The sequence below is a fragment of the Mobula birostris genome, chromosome 10 (genome assembly GCF_030028105.1).
Source record: "Mobula birostris isolate sMobBir1 chromosome 10, sMobBir1.hap1, whole genome shotgun sequence".
In the NCBI taxonomy this organism is placed as follows: domain Eukaryota; kingdom Metazoa; phylum Chordata; class Chondrichthyes; order Myliobatiformes; family Myliobatidae; genus Mobula; species Mobula birostris.
In genome coordinates this window covers 124,882,892-124,904,427 of record NC_092379.1, presented here as the reverse complement: position 1 = coordinate 124,904,427, position 21,536 = coordinate 124,882,892, and the positions used below count along the sequence as shown (strand labels likewise).

The following is a 21,536-nucleotide window of genomic DNA, read 5'->3' as shown; positions in this document are numbered from 1 at the left end:
CAGTGGTTTCAGTGTCTGTTGCTACTGCATTCATTCCCCCATATGCATCTTCTAGATTTCAAAATAAAGCTTTTAATTCTCATGGTACTTTGATAGTCCTTGCAGTAATACTTTTGATTACAAAGGTGAAATAAGAAGATAGAAGCTCAATCCAGCAAAAGAAAATTTTAGGAAAATTAGCTCTTCAGTCAAAGGTTTGCCTCTGCATGGACTGGCTGAGGTAGAGCTGAAGTAAGAAGAAAATGAATATTGAAGAGTCAGAATTGTACAGTGATCCTGAATATCAGCTTAGATGAAGGGTGGTACGGTAATGTAGTGGTTACCATATTGCTTTACACCGCTAGCAGTATGGTCAGGTTTCAATTCCCACTACTGGTTGTAAGTAGTTCGTAAGTTCTCTACTTGACCACATGAGTTGCCTCCAGGTGCCCTGGTTTCCTCCCATTTTTCAAATATGTATGGGTGAGGGTTATTAAGTTATTGGCATGCTATGTAGATGGCTGTCCCAGCACAATGTTCAGACTGTGTTGACTGTCGACGCAAACAAAGCTTTTCACTTTATGTTTCGATGTTTCGATGCACATGTAAAAAAAAGCTAAAACTAAGCTAATCTCTCTTGTCTGTTTTAAATGTTCCCATCATTGCTGGTGCCTTATTGACATACAATCTTACTGTGGTCCTGGAGCTGAAAACTTTTGGCTTTTGTTGTAACGTTTCCTGAGTCACTGGATCCATTTATGAAAATGTAAAAATTTTTGAATAGTATAATGTCACTGGCCGAGAAATGGCATCCAATGTTATGGCCACCCTGCTGAATGTAGTTCTTACATTCCCATGCTGGGTTTAAGGTATACCTTTAAGAAGTGAAAAATAGATACTATTTAATTTTTGTCAAATATTCTCAAAGGAAGATGTCATTGTTGAAATGCTTCACTGTGCTTTCAAATTCTTCATTGTTAGACAAGAGAAAAAACACTTAGAAATTCATCACTTTGGTCACACTAAAGGTGCATTTTACCTTGTGACATTACTTCCTGATGGGTGCAAACTGTTGAAATGAAGAGGTAGAGCACGCTTCAAGCAGTAGTGCAAAATGACACAAGTCGGAAGGTGAAGGGATTTCAAGACTCTGCATTTGTTGGTTACCTTGTTGAGCAACTCCAGAAGTGCTTCTGATTCAAGTCTGAGTTTGCCAGGCAAAATTAGAACACAGTTTAGAGTCAGGAACAATCCTGTGTAATCAGGTGCACGCACAGACAAGACTAGGTGAAGACATTATGCTTCCTTTCTTGAAGAAGATTTCTGAAGCAGCTGAGTTTATACAGCAGTCTTTGACCTCAGTGCTTGGCTGAGTAACCCAGGATGATGATTGATTTGTTGTGAAATCACGTAAATACTTTGAACATAAGACGTTAAGACACAGGAACACAATTAGGCCATTAAGCCCATCGAGTCTGCTCCACCAATCCATCATGGCTGGTATATTATCTCTTTCAACCCCAATATCCCATCTTTTCCCTGTATCTTTTGATACCCCTCCTAATCAAGAGCTTATCAACCTCTGTTTTAAATATATCCAATGACTTCACCTCCATAACTGTCCACAGCAATGAATTTCACAGATTCACCATCCTCTACCCAAAGAAATTCCTCTTCATTTCTGTTCTAAAGGGATATTCTGATATTCTGAGGCTGTGCCCTTTGATCCTAGACTTCCCTGCTCATCTCCACATCCACTCTGTCTCAGCCTTACAATATTTGATAGGGTTCAATGAGATCCCTCATATTCTTCTAATACTTCAGCGAGTACAGGTCCACAGCAATCAAACACTCCCCAGTTAATAACACTTTCATTCCTGGGATCACTCTCGTGAACTTTCTCTGGACCGTCTCCTTTGGAATTGAATTAAAGTAATATTTAACACTAAATATCTGATATTTTGCTATTTATCTTTCTGCTCCACGTATCTTAGATGTAAAAAAACAAGAAGATGAACAGGGTTAAACAATAATATATGAATAAATTCTTAATATTAAAACCTAAAGAAGTACAGGAGTCCCAAGTAATTGCATCTGACCAGCAGACTCACCAGAAATACAAGGTAAAGTTTGCTTCCCCTTCACTGTGTTTCCATGTACACTCCATGAATTCCTCATTGTAGACAATGCAATTCACATCTACAGGAAAAGTGGGAGACAGGATTACATGCTGTAGCTCATCAAGGTGTTTAGCAAGTGCCCACCATACCAGTGCAATGGAAAAATATAATATTGGTAAAAGTTAGAGATATTAGGTAGGAAGGACTGTGGCAGATAGGAAAGCAGAAGAAAAATAAACAAAGGTGATAGTTTAAGTTAAAAGAGGCAGATACAATGACTCATTTCAGCCTTTAGGACTTAATACTGAGTTCAGAAATCTTAAGTGATGACTTAGATATTTCCATTTACCTCAACCTTTTGTTTTCTCATTCTACAACCATGAAAGTGTTAAATTCATAGATTAATGTCCAGATGCCTCGCCATTTCACCCAGAGACACGAGATGAAATCCTACCATCTCGCTGGGCATTTTAAATTTCAGTAATTAAATGTATTTGGAATTAAAAGCTAGGATCAGTAAGTATCCTTAAAAATAATTGATTGGTGTCACAGCCTATCTTGTTGGATATTATCCTTCTTGGGAGAAAGTCTGCCTTTCCCCTTTCTTGCTTTCGACCCTCCGAAGGAGTTGACTTTTAACAGCCCTCTGGAGATTCCCTAGCAAGCCATTCATTTGATTGAACAGTTCAAATTTAGTATTAAGTGCTTGTCTTGTCAGCAACAATCACATCCTGTGAACGAATTAAAGAATTCTTCTTTCATTTTGCACATACATCTTACACTTCACTTAATGTCTTGAGAACTGTACTCAATAACAGATAATGGATGCGGGCATTGTGGAAACATTACTTACAAAGTGGCATTTATTTTATTTTTATTTTGCCAAACGTCTATAGTAGTGTGGTGGAGAATATATTGACTGGCTGCATCACAGCCTGGAATGGAAACACCAGTGCTTTTGAATGGAAAATTCTACAAAAAAAGCCCCTCCAACTATTGAGCACTTGTACACCGTGCGTTGTTGCAGGGCAGCGGTATCCACCATCAGGGACCTCTACCACCCAGGACATGCTCGTTTCTTACTGATGCCATCAGGAAGAAGGTACAGGAGCCTCAGGACTCACACCACCAGGCTATTACTCCTCCACCATCATCAGGCTCCTGAACCAGAGGCGGTAACAATTCAAGATCACTTGCCTCATCAAATGAACTGTTCTCATCACCTATGAACTTTCTTTTAAGGACTCCTCATCTCAGGTTTTCAATATTTTTTGGTTATTTATTATTATTAGTAGTAGTAGTAATATTTCTTTTTTCATTATTTATGCATTTGCGCAGTTTGTTGCCTTTTGCACATATGTTGTCCACCCCATTGGTGGGGTCTATCATTGAATCTATTATGGTTATTGGATTTTTTTGAGTATGCCCACAAGAAAATGAATCTCAGGCTTGTATATGATGATATATGTGTACTTTGATAATAAATTTACTTGAACTTTAAACTTTTTGAACTTTGATTTCTCCTACATTATTTCTCTTGATCAACTCAAAGGTGCAGATTAAGCAATCTCTTTTCCTGTATGTTTTTCATACCCTGAGAGGGGGAAGTACAGTTTTCATGAAAAGGTTATCAGCTATTTGATTCTATTCCTCTAGGACTGGCATTCAAGCAAAGAGTTAATTATGTTCATTCAGAATGCAGAAGGAAATTAGAGATTAAGGTAAAAGAACCCTTAGGGGTAAGTGATCATAATATGATCAAATTTGAAATTTGAGAAGGAGAAGCTAAAGTCAGATGTACCAGTATTACAGTAGAGTAAAGGGAATTACAGAGACATGAGGGAGGAGCTGGCCAAGATTGGAAAAGAACACTGGCAGGGATGATGGCAGAGCAGCACAGGCTGGAATTTAGATTATGAATACACATAGTCCTCTTTTATTGTCATTTAGTAATGCATGCATTAAGAAATGATACATTATTTCCTCCGGTGTGATATCACAAAACACAGGACAGACCAAGACTGAAAAAACTGACAAAACCACATAATTATAACATATAATTACAACAGTGCAACAATACCATAACTTGATGAAGACGTCTGTGAGCACAGTAAAGTTCAAAGTTTCTCAAATGTCCCACATCTCACGCAGACGGGAGAAGGAAGAAAAACTCTCCCTGCCATGCCGACCACAATCCGACTCCGAGTCATCCGAAAACCTCGAGCTCTGATCAGCTCTCCGACACCGAGTACCGAACGCCATCTCTGTCCGAACGATTCGACCTCCTTCTCGGTTGCCAAAAGCAGGCAAGGCCGGGGATTTTGAGGACTACTCTCCGAAAGATTCCCAACCACACAGTAACAACAACAGCGAAAGGGCGTTTCAGAAATTTCTCCAGATGTTCCTCTGTGCTTTCACATCCATTCTCCATCAAATCAGAATTGTCCACAGCCCCTATTTAACAGATACGATATCATTTTTCACCGGAGGGCTGCACACGCACGGCGCGCCACCATCTTCTCCTCCTGCCAGGAAGCAGTTTGGAAGGCACAGGATACTGAGTAAGCATTTTGCATCAATTTTCACTGTGGAAGACACTAGCAATATGGTGGAAGTGTGAGATGTCAGAGTTCAGGAAGTGTGTGAAGTTACCATTACTAGGGAGAATGTTCTTGGGAAACTGAAAGGTCTGAAGGTAGATAAGTCATCTGGACCAAATGGTGTACATCCCAGGGTTATGAAAGAGGTGGCTGAAGAGATTGTGGAGGAATTGGTAATGACCTTTTAAGCATCATTAGATTCTGGAATGGTTCCACAAGACTGGAAGGTTGCAAATGTCACTTCACTCCTCAAGAAGGGAGAGAGGCAGAAAAAGGAAAGAATAGGCCAGTTAGTCTGCCCTCGGAGGTTGGGAAGATGTTGTAGTCAATTATTAAGGATGTGACTTTGGGGTACTTGGACGCACATGATAAAATAGACCATAGTCAGCATGGTTTCCTCAAGGGAAAAATCTTGCCTGAAAAATCGGTTGGAATTCTTTGAAGAAACAACAAGCAAGATAGACAAAGGAGAATGGTGTGTACTGGATTTTCAGAAGGCCTTTTACAAGGTGCCACACATGAGGCTGCTTAACAAGCTGCAAGCCCATAGTATTACAGGAAAGATTCTAGCATGGATAAAGCAATGGCTGATTGGCAGGAGTCAAAGAATGGGAATAAAGGGAGCCTCTTCTGACTGGCTGCTAGTGACTAGTGGTGTTCCACAGGGGTCTGTGATGGGACTGGCTTCTTTTTACATTCTATGTCAATGATTTGGATGATGGAAATGATGGCTTTGTTCTAAAGTTTGCAGATGATATGAAAATAGGTGGAGGTGCAGGTAGTTTTGAGGAAATAGGGAGGCTACGGAGGACTTCGACAGATTAGGAGAACATGCAATGAAGTGACAGATGGAATACAGTGTCAGGAAGTGTATGGTCACACACTTCGGTAGAAGAACTGAAAGGGTTGACTATTTTCTAAATAGAACAAAAATACAAATATCTGAGGTGATAAGGGATCTTGGAGTCTTTGTGCAGGATTCCCGAAAGGTAAGTTTGCAGGTTGAGTCTGAGGTGAGGAAGGTAAATGCGATGTTAACATTCATTTCAAGAAGACTAGAATATAAAAGCAAGGGTGTAATTTTGAGACTTTATAAAGCACTGCTGAGGCCTCACTTGGGAGTATTGTGAGCAGTTTTGGGCCCCTTATCTAAGAAAGGATGGCTGAAGCTGAAAACGGAGCTTCATGAACTTGATTCTAGGACTAAACGGCTTGTCATATGAAAATCATTTGATGGCTCTGGCCCTGTATTCACTGAAATTCAGAAGTCTGAGTGGTGACCTAATTGAAACCTATCCAATGATGAAAGGCCTTGATAGAGTGGATATGGGACCATTCCAGAGTCCCTTGGGGGAGGGGGAGTCTAAGACCAGAGGACACCGCCTCAGAATAAAGGTGTATTCTTTTAGAATGGAGATGAGGAATTTCTTTAGCCAGAGAGTGATGAATCTGTGGAGTTTGCTGCCATAGGCAGCTGTGGACACCAAATCTTTATGTATATTTAAGACAGAGGTTGATAGTTTCTTGATTGGCCAGGGTATGAAGGGATATGGGGGAAAAGCTGGAGACTGGGGCTGAGTGGAAAATTGGATCAGCCACGATGAAATGGCAGAGCAGACCGATACACCAAATGGCCTAATTCTGCTCCCATGTCTTATAGCAAGAGATTTCCATAAGATCATTTGAGCAGTTCAGTTTAATGTACAGCTCTTGTACTCAATGTGATGATTAGAACGTGTAGTGAACCAGACATGTGAGGAAGCAGGACTTTAGGTAAGAATGAAACCACAAAACAATCTGATGTACAGTAAAACACAGCGAACCTCTGGTTTAGAAAGAAGTACCACTTTTTCACTTCCTCTGTGGAAGCAATCACTCAACTCATGATCCACAATTAAATAGACATCAGTGCTTAAAATTATTGGTTTATAGAACCCAAGCTGAATAAATCTGTGACACATTTATAAACTTTATGATGTGAAATAACTCAATATGAACAACTTTGTACTATTGTCATTATCCAGTAATGATATGAATATACAGATGACCAAAGGCAGTTATAAAGTATAGAATGAATAGCTACACAATATTGTTTCTGTTACATGGAATTGGGACTTCATAGATCTGATTGTAGACAAAAGTCATTATAATATCAACCTAAATCCCAAATATCCAATATTATTATATGCAATGTTTCATGTAGTCTCTCCAGTTTGATTCAAACTGGCAGTTCACTCACGGACCCATCACTTTACATGTAAACCATTTGAGCCAAGTCTACACTCAGTCCACATGTATCTGTTATTCCATATTTAAGCCATCAGGATCCCATGATAAATCTAGCCAGGCAACATCTAATCAATGGATTACAAATATTCCAATAACACAGAACTGATCAACTGAGAAACTGTCGCTTGAAATGAAATGCAAAACTTTTGCTGTAATCTCATATGATAATAAGCTCTTGTGATTATATTAATGATTAAATAGAAACAAAACTACAATTATTATTCAGCAATGAATATCAAAAGGTACACTGAAATTTCTTTTTGTTTTGTAATTTATTTTTTATTGAATTTCATCACCAAACATTTCCATAAGATGTATTTCAGATACTGTACATATATATCATATAGTCATATTTGTCACAAATCACCACATAATATTTATCTGAGGTATACATTTATAGAAAGGAGAGGAAAGAAAGAACAATCAAAAGAAGAAAACTATGTACAGAGTAGGGAGTAATTTTTTTTACAACATATTCATTGACTTGTGAGAATAAAATCAGGCCTATGAGGTATTATATAGTTAAACTATTTTTCCAGTATGAATAAAATTGTTCCGACTTATGATTAACAGATGCTGTTATCTTCTCCATTTTGTAAATGTCCATTGTAATTTCCATCCATACATTTAAAGTTGGGCTCACCTGTGATAACCATTTCCTGGTAAGGGTCTTTTCACCAGCCACCAGCAGTACATTCATTAAATATTTATCTCTTTTCAATCATTCTTGAGGTATATACCCAAATATATGGTCTTACTCTGTAAGGGTATTTCACATTTAAAGATGTCTTGTAGGGCATTATGTATCCCACTCCAATAGTCTTTGATAACAGGAAATTCCCAGAAAATATGATAATGGTTTGCATTTTGATTTCCACAATTTCTCCAGCAAGCAGGGGAGTTACTATTATAATGGGATTTCTGAGAGGGTGTAATAAAATATCTTATCAAGTTTTTCCACCCGAACTCCCTCCATTTCTGTGAACCGGTACACTTCCATTGATACCTCCATATTATTGTCCAGTCTTCCTCAGATATTATTATCCCTCCTTCCTTCTCCCATTTTGTTTTAATGTATGAAGTCGAATGTGTTTTAAGATTTGACAAACCCTTATAAACGCTTGAAATTATTCTACTACCATTGTCTGAATTATATGCTTTTCTAAATAGCTCTATCAGACATGTACTTGCCTTGGTTACATTTTTAACTGTCCTATTAACATACTGTCGCAACTGTAAATACCAGTAAAAGTCTTGTTTTTCTAATAAGTGTTTCTCTTTGAGCATTTCAAAACTGAACAGAGTTCCTTCTTTCATTATATTGCAAATAGCTGTTATTCCTTTAGCTGTCCAGTCCTTAAATCTAGCATCCAGTTTATGTGGCGTAAAATCCGAGTCATATGCACACCATTTAAGAATTGCAATGTCTCTCTCTAGTTTATATTCTTTTATAATAGTTTTCCATATTTTAAGAGTCCATTTCACCCACAAGTTGTCAATATTATTTATGTAACTTTGTAGGTTGTTATCAGCCAAAATTGCCTGTATGGGGATGGAAAGTATCCCCTCCTCAATGTTTTTCCATTGAGCGTCATATAATGGGTTGCACCAGCATATCCCAGCTCTCAGCTGTGCTGTAAAATAATAATCTCTAACAGAAAGTAGGCCCCATCCCCCCTTTTCCTTGGCTAATTGCAAAGTTTTGAGATGAACCCTAGGCCTTTTACCTTGATATATATATCTTGATAGCATTTTGTTCCATTCATTGAATTGATTTTGGTTAATCTCTATTGGTAGGGTTTGAAAGAGATATAGTAGTCTGGGCAGTATATTCATTTTAATAGATTCAATCCTTGAACTGAGACCAAGAAAAGGAATTAGGTTCCATCTTGTTATATCTTCCTTAATTTTTTTATATATAGGCTGATAACTGCATTCTGATAATTTTGCCAAATCTTTTGGCATAATGATGCCCAAATATTTGACGGACTCTGCTTGCCATGCCCAAGGATATCTACTTTCAATTTCTCTTGGTGGGCTATAGTTATATGGAAGTAGTTGGGTTTTATCTATGTTGATCTTGTATCCTGATACTTGGCCATATTGGTCAAAGGACTGCATCAATTTAGGTAAAGAGTATGTTGGTTGCCCTAGATAGATCAAAATGTCATCCACGTAACAGGCCAATTCATGCTCTGTCTGTCCCTTTAATAGTAATTACTCTGATATTTTCATTTTGTCTGGTGTATTGAGCTAATGGTTCCAGATATAATGCAAAGAGTAGCGGTGACCATGCACAACCCTGTCTTGTGCCCCTTTCTAGGGTAAAACTATTAGATAAATATCCATTGATTTTAATCCTAGCAGTAGGATTGTCTTATAGTGCCTATATAGTTTTAATAATTGTGTCATGCAGACCAAATCTATGTAAAACTCTGTAAAGAAAATTCCAATTAACAGAATCAAATGCCTTTTCAATGTCCACGCTTATCACTATTGCTTCAATTTCATTTTTTAAAATATGATCCATAATGTGGTGTTCTTCGTATATTGTCTTGTATTTGATGTTGTTGTATAAAACCTGTCTGAACATTATGTATCAGTGTGGGTAGAAACTCTTCTAATCATTTGGCCATGATGGAGGTAAATATTCTATAATCCACATTAAGAACAGATATTGGTCTAAATGACCCACATTCCATTTTATCCTTGCCTTCTTTCGATATAGCTGAGATTATCGCCTCCTTCCAGCTGGGTGGCATTTGCACCTTTCTTAGGGTCCAGTTCAGTGTGGGGAGTAAAATAGGAATTAACTCACTTCTAACCTCTTTATACCACTCTGCCATATATCCATCTGATCCTGGTGACTTGCTTAATTTAAGCCTACTAATTGCAGTTTTTAATTCAGCTTCAGTTATGTCAGCAGTCATTGTTCTATTTTGTCCTTTGCTTAAAGTGGGTAACTCTAAAGAATTCAGGAAGGTGTCAATTTGGGTTATGCTTCCCCCTGGAACTTTGGAATATAGAGTTTTGTAAAACATTTCAAAAGCTTCTTGAATTTCACTCAGCTTATTTTTTATCACTTTTGTTCTTGGATCCCTTATTCTATGAATTGTATTTTCTGCTATCTTTTTTTTCCAGTTTCCATGCCAGTATTTTCATTGATTTAGATCCACTTTCATAGTGTCTCTGTTTCAGAAACATTAATTTTTTTTCTAATTTCTTGTGTAGCCAAACTATTAATTTCATTCCTATTTTTTAAAAATTTCCTCCAATGTTTCTTGTGCCAAACTCAATTTGTGTTTTTTTCTAGTTCCTTCAGCTTATTTTGTAATTCCTCTAATGTTCTATTCCTTTTTTTCTTATATGAAGATATCACTATAATTTTCCCTCTTAAGACAGCCTTCAGAGTATCCCATAGAATGGGAGGTGAAACTTCTCCATTATCATTGAACTCTAAGTAAAGACCAATTTCTTTTTTAATTTGTTCCCTAAAATAGGGATCATTGAGTATACTTGAATTTAGTTTCCAAGTAGTATTCTCTGGTTGTAGGTCATAATCAACAGATAAATATATAGGTGCATGATCACTTAGATCTATTGTCCCAATTCCACAGGTGATTATTTTGTCTCTATCTTTTCCAAATGTTATGAAATAGTTTATTCTTGTGTATATGGAATGGAGGGAAGAATAATGAGTGTAATTCCTTCTGTCAGGGAATAGGTCCCTCCATATATCAATTAGACCAAAATCCTCAAATAGACTGTTAACTTTCTTATGTAAGGACTTTGTTTCATAAGTTTTTCTATTGGAAGAGTCTAACTTTGGTTGGAGTTGTAAACTTAAGTCCCGTTACCATAATATTAGTAATTTTCTGGAAGAAACTAATATCACTTCCTGGGGGTGCGTATATGTTCAATAAAGTAACTGGATTTCCATCTATATTCCCTCTTACCAGACTATATCTGCCCTCCTTATCTCCCATTTCGAATACTTTTTCAAAATTTAGCTTACTTGAGATGAGAATAGCAAGTCCTCTCCTATTTCCTGATTTACATGAGGAGAAAAACAAATTAGTGAAGCCCATTCTCTTTAATTTTCCATGCTCATTATCACTTAAGTGAGTTTCCTGTAAATATACTACATGTTCTTTTTTCATTTTTGATAGAATTTTACTGTGCTTGACTAGATTCAACAGCCCATTGACATTAAAAGAAATGAATTTTACTTTGTCCTTAGCCATGTGTATTTATCTGTTAGTATATCACTGAAATTTGCAGAATATAACTTAATCGATCTACTCCCTGAACAAATAAGAGCCAAGAAACATGAATAATGAAAAAAAGGTAATGGAGGTGTGATTCCACAGCTGGGGTCTCTAGATGACCCTGGGTTGGGCTAGAAGAAAAGTCTAGCCGTGGGGGATAGCCCCTCCTACCTGTGGGATGAGGGCCCCGTTGCAGTCCCTATAAAAGTAAGTAAAAAAAAACTATGTCCATTACACAGAAATGATTTCCCTGTGTATTCCTCCCATTATATATCCTCATTTAGGTGGGGAAAAAGGAATGAATAAATAATTTTTTAAAAATTGCATAATATAAAATCCACATTATAACACACATTTCTCGAGATAGGTATATCATCATCTATTTTTGCTTTCGTTCAGTTTATCAGCACTTTTAAAGTTAGCCAAACCTTATGGCTCTTCTGGAGGAGGTGAGGGCTGCCCTCAGAGAACTGACAGTCTCTTCCTAAAATCCTTCTTTCGTCCTGTTCCCATCCCCTGCTTTCTCGGTTCTCTTACTATCTCCCAAGCAGATCGGGACAACTGCTCAGCCAGACATTTCCTTGGTTTGACCATGCTAATGGGCAGTCCTCTGTTGTTCATGTCTGTAGTCGCCTCTTCCACTGTCTGGTATAGTCGTATCCCTTCTTGGTAAAATACCCTCAGTTTAGCAGGGTACGGGGTTTGGAATTTAATCTTTTCTTGCTTTAATGTTCATTTTGCTTCGGAATATTCCTTCTGTTTCTGTAGGACCACCGGGGGGTAATCAGGATCGAAGTATATTAACTTCCCGTTCCAAAAAACCCTCTTCTTACCACAGGCCCTTCGTAGAATCTCCGCTTTGCTCTTGAATCGAAGGAATTTAAGTACTATTGAGCGTGGTTTATCTTCTCTATCTCCGGGAGGCCGCTGGATGAGCGAGCGATGCGCCCTCTCATTATCAATCTCCAGTCTGGAGAATCTCCAGCGCTTCCCACAGCAGAGCGTGTCTACAAAGTCTATCATCGACAATCCCTCCGCTCTTTCGGGAACATCATAAATCCTGATATTTTTCCGTCGCGATCTTCCCTCCTGGTCAAGCAATTTATTTTCCTCTACATTTAGTATTTTTATTGTCTTACTTAGTATCTGTTCCATGTTTTGCACGTGATCTTCCACCTTCTCAATTCGAGTCTCTGCCACCGCTATTTTCTGATTGATGTCGGCAAGCTCTGACTTTATATCATTGAGTTGCTGCTTTATATCTTTTTGGACTTCCCTATCTCTTCCAGAATCTTCATCAGATTTCCCGCCTCGCCTGCACGAGACCCAGCGTCAGCCTCGCCGCCACGCGCACGTGTAGGAGAGCCGCGCGCTGCACCTCTCCCTTCCATAGGCTCTGCAGTGATGCTTTTTTTTATCTCCATTCTTTTTCCCCATTCTTGCCCCCCTTATCAATTCAGATGTTTTTAAAAGATCTTGTATTTGATGGATTAACGGGGCAAAATATGCGTTTTTCTGGAGGAGCCGTTGATTTAAGCTGCCATTCTGAACGGTGATGTCACCGGAACTGATACACTGAAGTTTCTAATCCATAAAAACAAAGTTGCTGAAAGATTTCTTTTCTTAACTGTTTCCTTTAATTGCAGGCATGGAACCATTTCTTTCCTACATACCCTCATTGGCTTTATTAGGTACCTCCTGTATCTAATAAAGTGGCTACTGAGCATATGTTCGTGGTCTTATACTGCCCATTCACTTCAAGGTTTTGACATGTGCATTCAGAGATGCTCTTCTGCACACCATTGTTCATCACAAATATAGTTATAGGAATTGCTGTTGCTTTACATTTACCTTGAACCAGTCTGGCTATTTGCCTCGACCTCTCTCATTAACAAGGCATTTTTGACCACAGAATTGCAGCTGACTGGATGTTTTTTGGTTTTTCGCACCATTCTCTGTAAGCTCTAGAGATTACTGTGCATATAAATCAGCAGTTCCTGAGAAACTCAAACCATCCCATCTGGCACGAACAATCATTCCATGGTCAAAGGCACTTAGATCACACTTCTTTCCTATTCTTGTGCTTGTTTGAACAACAACCAAATCTTTTGACCATGTCTGCAGGGTTTTTTTTTCAAAGATTCAAAAAACTTTATTGTCATTCTAACCATACTTCAGCTCTGCAGGGCAGAATGAGACAGCGTTTCTCAGGGGCAGTGCAATCATAACATAACATTGAGCATTGAGTTTCTACCATATGATTGTCTGATTAGAAATTTGCATTAACAAGCAATAAAGTGGGCACTGAGTGTAGGTGCAAGCAATAGTTTACAATATAATCAACTGTATTATCATGAGGAATTAATTCAAGATTATGTAATTCTTTGTAAGTTTTGATGACAACAAAAAATCTTTTAACTTTTCTCCTTAGATAAGAAGCAAACCTGTGTGAAAGTCTGAAGCAAAGAGCAAGATTTATCTTTGGTTTTGGCCAAAAGAAGTGATCAGTTACTGTTTCAGGTACAAACGATTCTTTGTCAGAATGGTTAAAAAGTCAGCTAGTTGTGCGCTGTGTTGACCAGGTCAGATCTTCTTCTTTCCTGTCAAAAAGTGGGTTAAATACTCTAGAAAATTGTCAAAAAAAAATTGCTCACCTGATAACTGTGTTCTTGGTTCCACGTTGTGTAAAATCATTATTGAGAGAAGGAAAAAAATCTGCCACTTCTGAGTTTTCCATAAGCATTCCTCTCCCATTCTGAAGCTGCTCTTAACTTAATGAAATGTTTCTTTCTTTAGGTCAGTTGCTTTGTGTTGTTTTTTGTTTCACAATATCTTCTTCCTCTTTCAATATAACTCATGATTCAGCTGGCTTGGAAAATTTTGTTCCTTTTGTCTTTAGAATCAGAATTGGAATCAGTTTTATTATCACTGCTAAATGATGGGAGATTTATCGTTTTGCAGCAACAGTGTACTGTAAAGACATAAAAATCTACAAATTACAGAAGCTAATACATTCAGTGGCCACTATATTAGGTACCTCCTGTACCTAGTAAAGTGGCCACTGGGTTTATGTTCATGGTCTTCTTCTGCTGTAGCCCATCCACTTCAAGTTTCAATGTGGTGTGCACTCAGAGATGCTCTTCTGCACACCACTGTGGTAACATATAGCTATTTGACTTACTGCCACCATCCTGTCAGCCTGAACCAGTCTATCCATTCTCCTCTGAACTCTCTCACAAATAAGACGTTCTCACCTATAGAACTGTCGCTCACTGTATGATTTTTGTTTTTCTCACCATTCTCTGTAAGCTCTAGAGAGTGCTGTGCATGAAAATCCCAGGAGATACTCAAATCACCCCATCTGGCACCAACAATTATCCCATGATCAAAGTTGTTTAAAACACATTTCTTTCTCATCCTGTTGTTTGAACAACATCTGAAACTCTTGACCATGTCTGCATGGTTTTGTGCATTGAATTGCTGCCACATGATTGGCTGATTACATATTTGCATTAATGAGCAGGTGGACAGGTGTACCTAATAAAGCAGGGAGAATGAGGGAGGGAATCTCTTTGAAACCTATTGAATACTGAAAGCCCTGGAGAGAGTAGATGTGGGGAGGTTGTTTCCTATAGTGGGAGACTCTAGGACCAGAGGGTACAGCCTTAAAACACAAAGACGTTCCTTTAGAACAGAGATGAGGAGGAATTTCGGTTTTGGTGGCCAAATCAATGGCTATATTTGAAGCAGAGATTGATATGTTCCTGATTAGTAAGAACATCAAAAATTATGGGCTGGAAGCAGGAGAATGGCTTTGAGAGAGATAATAAATCAGCCATGATGATGATAATAAGGATCAGACTCGTGCTGAATAGTCTATTCGGCTCCTATGTTTATGGTCTTATGATTATATAATTGGTAGAATCACCAGCCTGATCTTTATAATCCTACATACACTTTTACTACAAAAATTACTTTAAGGAATCCTTCTTTCTTCATTTACAAATAAGATGATTACAGAAAGATTCAGTTGAGCTGATTCTCCAGTCCCAACTCTTTGGTTAGTCCTATCCTCACACCCTTTGTGTATAATTTCAGCAAATATTTCCTTCATTTAAAAGAAATTTAAAAAGTATGATTTTTTGAATTATTTACCACGTTTACTGTGGTTCATTTAAGTTCCACTTTATTAATTCCCTTTTTTCTTACATAAATTAAGAGTATAATATTTGAGCAACTTCCAGTAAACTCCTGAACATTTGTTTGACCATATCTCAGTCAGTATAATTTAGTTCTGAGCTTCCCAAGAAAAGAGAAGTCAATTGAATATGAAAAAAGGTTACACATGACATCCCTTTAATCATCAGATTGGCCAAATTATTTACTGTCAGCACTGATAGTTCTATGAAATTCACACAAAGAATAAATTCAAAGTGAATTTTCAAAGTTCAAAGTAAATTTTATTATCAAAATATGTGTATGTCACTAAATACTTTCCAGAGATTCATTTTCCTGCAGGCATTCATAGCAGAACAAGTACAATAGAATCAACAAAAACCTAAAGATAAACAAAAACTGACAAACTGTGCAAGTACAAAAAGTAGCGAGTAATAATAACTTCATTCAACTTCACTTGTCCTGTCACTGGACTGGTCCCACAACCAATGGACTCTCAAGGACACTTCATCTCATCTCGATATTTATTGCTTGTTTATTTATATATTATTATTTCTTTGTTTTCTCTTTCTTTTTGTATTTGTGCAGTTTGTTGCCCTTGCACATTGGCTGTTTGTCCTGTTGGGTGAGGTCTTTCATTTGATTCTATTGTGTTTCTTGTACTTACTGTGAATGCCCACAAGAAAATAAATTTTAGGGTTATATATGGTGACAGGTACTGCATGTACTTTGATAATAAATTTACTTTGAACTTTAATAAATGAATAAGCGAATAGATAAAACTGAGAACATGAGTTGTAGAGCCCTTGAGAGTCCAAAGGTTGTGCTCAATAACTAGGTCAGGTTGTGGAGTACAGATGTTCAGGCCGATTCAGTAGGGCAGTAACTGTTCCTGAACCTTATGGTATGGGACCTAAGGCTCCTGTACTTCCTTCCTGGTGGCAGTAGTGAGAAGTTTTCAAACTTAGATTCAAATCGGACTATTCTATTGGATGTTCAGAATTTCGATAGATATTTGTGATCATAAGAGGTTGTGATCGCAGACATGGAGAGGACAGTTGTACACCTGATCATTATACATTCAAAACTGCAAACATTTTCCTAAGTATTATGAGGGATCTAAACCATCTCCAATGTGATCCTACCACCAGATATATCTTTACCTCTGCCCACTCTCGGCTTTCCACAGGGTTCGCTCCCTCTGTGTTTCTCTTGTCCATTTGTCCTTGCCACTAATCTCCCTCCTGGGACATAATCGCTATAAATGGCTGATGTGTTACACCTACCCGTATACCTCCTGCCTCACCTCCATTCTGGTCCCCAAACGGTCCATCCAGATGAGGCAACAATTCGCCTGCGAATCTGCTGGGGTCGTCTATCGTGTTCGATGTTCCTGATGCGGCCTCCTCTACATTGGTGAGACCCATTGTAAATTGGGGGACCGCTTCATCAAGCACCTCTGCTCCATCTGCCAAAAGTAGAACTTCTCGGTGGACCAGCATTTTATTTCCCATTCCCATTCCCGTTCCAACATGTCGGTCCATGGCCTCCTCATATGGCATGATGAGGCCACCCTCAGGGTGGAAGAGCAGCACTTCATATTCCATTTGAGTAGCCTCCAACCTGATGGCATAAATATTGATTTCTCATTCTGGGGTGAAAAAGAATTCTCTCTCCGTCCCCTCTTCTCTGGCCTCTTACCTATGTCATCTGCCTATCACATCCCCCCAGTGCCACTCCTCCCTCCCTTTCTCCTACGGTCCACTCTCCTCTCCTATCAGATGCCTTCATCTCCAGTCCTTGACCTATCCCACCCACCTGGCTTCACCTATCACCTTCCAGCTATCTTCCTTCCCCACCCCCACCTTTTTATTCTGGCATCTTCCCCTTTCCTTTCCAGTCTTGAAGAAGGATCTTGTTTAGAGACCTCAACTGTTTGTTCTTTTCCATAGATGCTGCCTGACCTGCTGAGTTCCTCTAGCATTGTGAGTGAGTTGCCATGAAAGAAAGAATTAAAGAGGAGAGATACCAGGGAAATTCAAACACTTTAGTTAGCCACCTCTACCCTCCTCTGTCTATTACCTCAGTCATTGCACTGTAAAAACACTTGAAACCACTTTTTACAATGCTATTTACTTTGTAAATATATACTTGCTTTATGCATTTCTGCATATTTTATTTCATATCAGTACTTAAACCTTTACGTTTATTTCTTATACAATTTGTTCTTCTTATATTTGTTGAATGCTATTGATTTTTGTGAATGTTGCATCAATACACCACAGAGAATTCTAATAGAGTGGATTCCAGTTAATTAGGACAGAATTGTACCAGCCCAATTAATTAGGTGCCCCAATTAGCTGAAGTTTCATGGAAATAGTTAAAAAAAATATGAAAAAAAGACTAACTCCTGTTTCACTGAGTAACAATACTGCATTTAAATGAAATACAGAACAAATTAGAACACAACCAATACCTTCACAGTACGATAAAACTGTGTATTAGTTCCTTGTAGTTATCGACGGAGAAATCCACCCAGTGTACACTGATGTATTCTTTTGATTGACAGTAAATGAACAAAATCAGTGCAGAGCCTAGTGCAGTTAATGGACTCCCTTCATAAAATTCCTTCAATGATTGCATCCTCCAAATCTTCATTTTCATTGTACTGTACATCTCCAGATGATTGTTGATACCATAAAATTCTTTGTAGTTCCTAACTTGTTGAAGTACTGAATTCATTCTATTTTCACTCCCGGCCATTACTGGCAACTCCAAGCCTGAATGTTTGAAATCACAGTGAGCAAAACGGTTCTGAATTGTCTTACTGCTTTTCTTTCTCGCCAACTATCAGTGACAAAAATCATTGCTTTTGAACACAAACACATGAAACTGATGCTATTCAGTTCTACCCCTTCCCTTCTCCTGTCTTCAGCCCTCCTCCTTTTCATGGACACCCCGCTCTGGTCTTCTGCCTGTTCCGGGTCTCTTTATTGCTAACTGCCGATGGGACATCAACCATCTTGACTTCACCACACCTTGTTCCAATCCCAACCTCACTCCTTCCGAACGCTCTGCTCTCCACTCCCTCCGCACTAATCCTAACCTTACTATAAAGCCCGCCGATAAGGGGGGTGCTATTGTAGTCTGGCGAACTGACCTCTACTTTCCCGAGGCACAGCGACAATTCACGGATACCTCCTCTTACTTACCCCTCGATCATGACCCCACTAAGGAGCACCAGGCCATTGTCTCCCACACCATCACCAACTTTATCAGCTCAGGGGATCTCCCATCCACTGCTACCAACCTTATAGTTCCCACACCTCGCACTTCCCCTTTCTACCTCCTACCCAAGATCCACAAACCTGCCTGTCCAGGTAGACCCATTGTCTCAGCTTGCCCCTGCCCCTCCGAACTCATTTTGGCATACCTCGACACTGTTTTATCCCCTATTGTTCAATCCCTTCCCACCTATGTTCATGACACTTCTCACGCTCTGAATTTTTTCAATGATTTTAAGTTCCCTGGCCCCCACTGCTTTATTTTCACCATGGATGTCCAGTCCCTGTATACCTCCATCTCCCACCAGGAAAGTCTCAAAGCTCTCTACTTCTTTTTGGATTCCAGACCTAACCAGTTCACCTCTACCATCACTCTCCTCCGTCTAGTGGAATTAGTCCTTACTCTTAATAATTTCTCCTTTGGCTCCTCCCACTTCCTCCAAACTAAAGGTGTAGGCATGGGCACCTGTATGGGTCCCAGCTATGTCTGCCTTTTTGTTGGCTTTGTGGAACTGTCCATGTTCCAAGCCTATACTGGTATCTGCCCCCCACTTTTTCTTCGCTACATCGACGACTGCATTGGCGCTGCTTCCTGCACGCATGTTGAGCTTGTTGACTTCATTAACTTTGCCTCCAACTTTCACCCTGCCCTCAAGTTTACCTGGTCCATTTCCGACACCTCCCTCCCCTTTCTTGAGCTTTCTGTCTCGATCTCTGGAAACAGCTTATCTACTGATGTCTACTATAAGCCTACGGACTCTCACAGCTACCTGGACTGTTCATCTTCCCACCCTGTCTCTTGCAAAAATGCCATCCCCTTCTCACAATTCCTCCGTCTCCGCTGCATCTGCCCTCAGGATGAAGGAGATGTCTTCCTTTTTTAAAGAAAGGGGCTTCCCTTCCTCCACCATCAACCCTGAACTCAAACGCATCTCTCCCATTTCACACGTATCTGCTCTCACCCCATCCTCCCGCCACCCCACTAGGGATAGGGTTCCCCTTGTCCTCACCTACCACCCCACCAGCCTCCGGGTCCAACATATAATTCACCGTAACTTCCGCCACCTCTGATGGGATCCCACATCTTTCCCTCCCCTCCCTCTCTCTGCTTTCCGCCAGGGTCACTCCCTACGTGACTCCATTGTCCATTCGTCCCCCCCCCCATCCCTCCCCACTGATCTCCCTCCCGGCACTTATCCTTGTAAACGGAACAAGTGCTACACATGCCCTTACACTTCCTCCCTCACCACCACTCAGGGCCCCAAACAGTCCTTCCAGGTGAGGCGACACTTCACCTGTCAGTCGGGTGGGTGATATACTGCGTCCGGTGCTCCCAGTACGGCCTTCTATATATTGGCAAGACCCGAAGCAAGCTGGCAGACCGTTTCGCTGAACACCTACGCTCTGTCCGCCAGAGAAAGCAGGATCTCCCAGCGGCCACACATTTTAATTCCACATCCCATTCCCATTCTGACATGTCTATCCATGGTCTCCTTTACTGTAAAGATGAAGCCACACTCAGGTTGGAGGAACAACACCTTATATTCCATCTGGGTAGCCTCCAACCTGATGGCATGAACATTGACTTCTCTAACTTGTGTTAATGCCCCTCTTCCTTTTTGTAACCCATCCCTTATTTATTTATTTATTTATTTATTTATTTATTATTTTTTTAAATTCCCTTTTCTCTCTCTCTCTCTCTCTCTTTTTCTCCCTTTGTCCCTCTCACTGTAACTCCTTGCATGCTCTCCATCCTCTGGGCTCCCCTCCCCCTTTCTTTCTCCCTAGGCCTCCCATCCCATGATCCTCTCCCTTCTCCAGCCCTGTATCCCTTTTGCCAATCAACTGTCCAGCTCTTAGCTCCATCCCTCCCCCTCCTGTCTTCTTCTATCACTTCAGATCTCCCCCTCCCCTTCCCACTTTCAAGTCTCTTACTATCTCCTCTTTCAGTTAGTCCTGACGAAGGGTCTCGGCCCGAAACCTCGACTGTACCTCTTCCTAGAGATGCTGCCTGGCCTGCTGTGTTCACCAGCATTTTTTGTTTGTCTGTTGCTTGAATTTCCAGCATCTGCAGATTTCCTCGTGTTTGCTATTTAAGAACTGTTTTCTCTAAGTACGGTGCAGCATCTAGTGGCCATACAAGTGTGTACAGTTGATGCTGGTTAGAATCTGTTCAGCAAGTCTCCTGTCCCAATTAATTGGCAAAGTCCCAAGTAAAAAAAGGGAATCCCAATTATTTTCTCAATTTTTTTTGGTACTTTAAGATATGTCTCAAATAAGTGACTGCCCCAATTAATGGCCCAATTGACTGGAATCTACTGTACATGTAAATATATATGGTAAATCCTTGATCCTTGATCTTTCATGGAGGAAAGCAGAGTAGACCAACACAACTCTGGGACCAGGACCACACTCCAGTTAGTTTAGTTAAAAAGTAATTCTGAGACCATAGTTGCAGAGATGAACAGATCAGCAAGTTAAATCTTAACCACGCGATCCAATGCATCATAGACAACAAATGTTTACAGCTAATTTGCATAATTTCTATCAAAGGAAAATTCATTTTTCTTTTGCGTTGATTTAAATATTCAAGCTGATTATTGTTCTAACAAATACAAAATGCAAGTCTAAAGACAGTTGAGAGACGGTTAACAATGATGTAACTAACAAAAGAGAGTGTCATTAAAATATATGAAATATTCATATTAGGGGTATTAATTTCATTTTATTGTAAATTTTAACACAAGTATTAAAAATGAATTTATAGATTCTTATAACTTAGGTGTAAGTTGCATTAAAATGTTATCATGGTATTTGCAT

The 21,536-nt window shown here is 39.4% G+C and overlaps 1 protein-coding gene across 2 annotated transcripts in view; it reads right to left on the bottom strand.

Annotated features, from left to right (window-relative positions):
- Positions 1-14,041, bottom strand: part of LOC140204588 (interleukin-13 receptor subunit alpha-2-like) — a 59,978-nt gene extending 45,937 nt beyond the window's left edge. For both annotated transcript variants that reach the window (XM_072271311.1, XM_072271312.1), the window contains exons 1-2: positions 13,911-14,041; positions 2,091-2,178 (exon numbers count right to left, since the gene is read on the bottom strand). In XM_072271311.1, coding sequence (XP_072127412.1) covers positions 2,091-2,178; positions 13,911-14,010 — 188 coding nt within the window. In that variant the 5' untranslated portion in view covers positions 14,011-14,041. The remainder of the gene's footprint in view (positions 1-2,090; positions 2,179-13,910) is intronic.
- Positions 14,042-21,536: the final 7,495 nt, after the last annotated feature.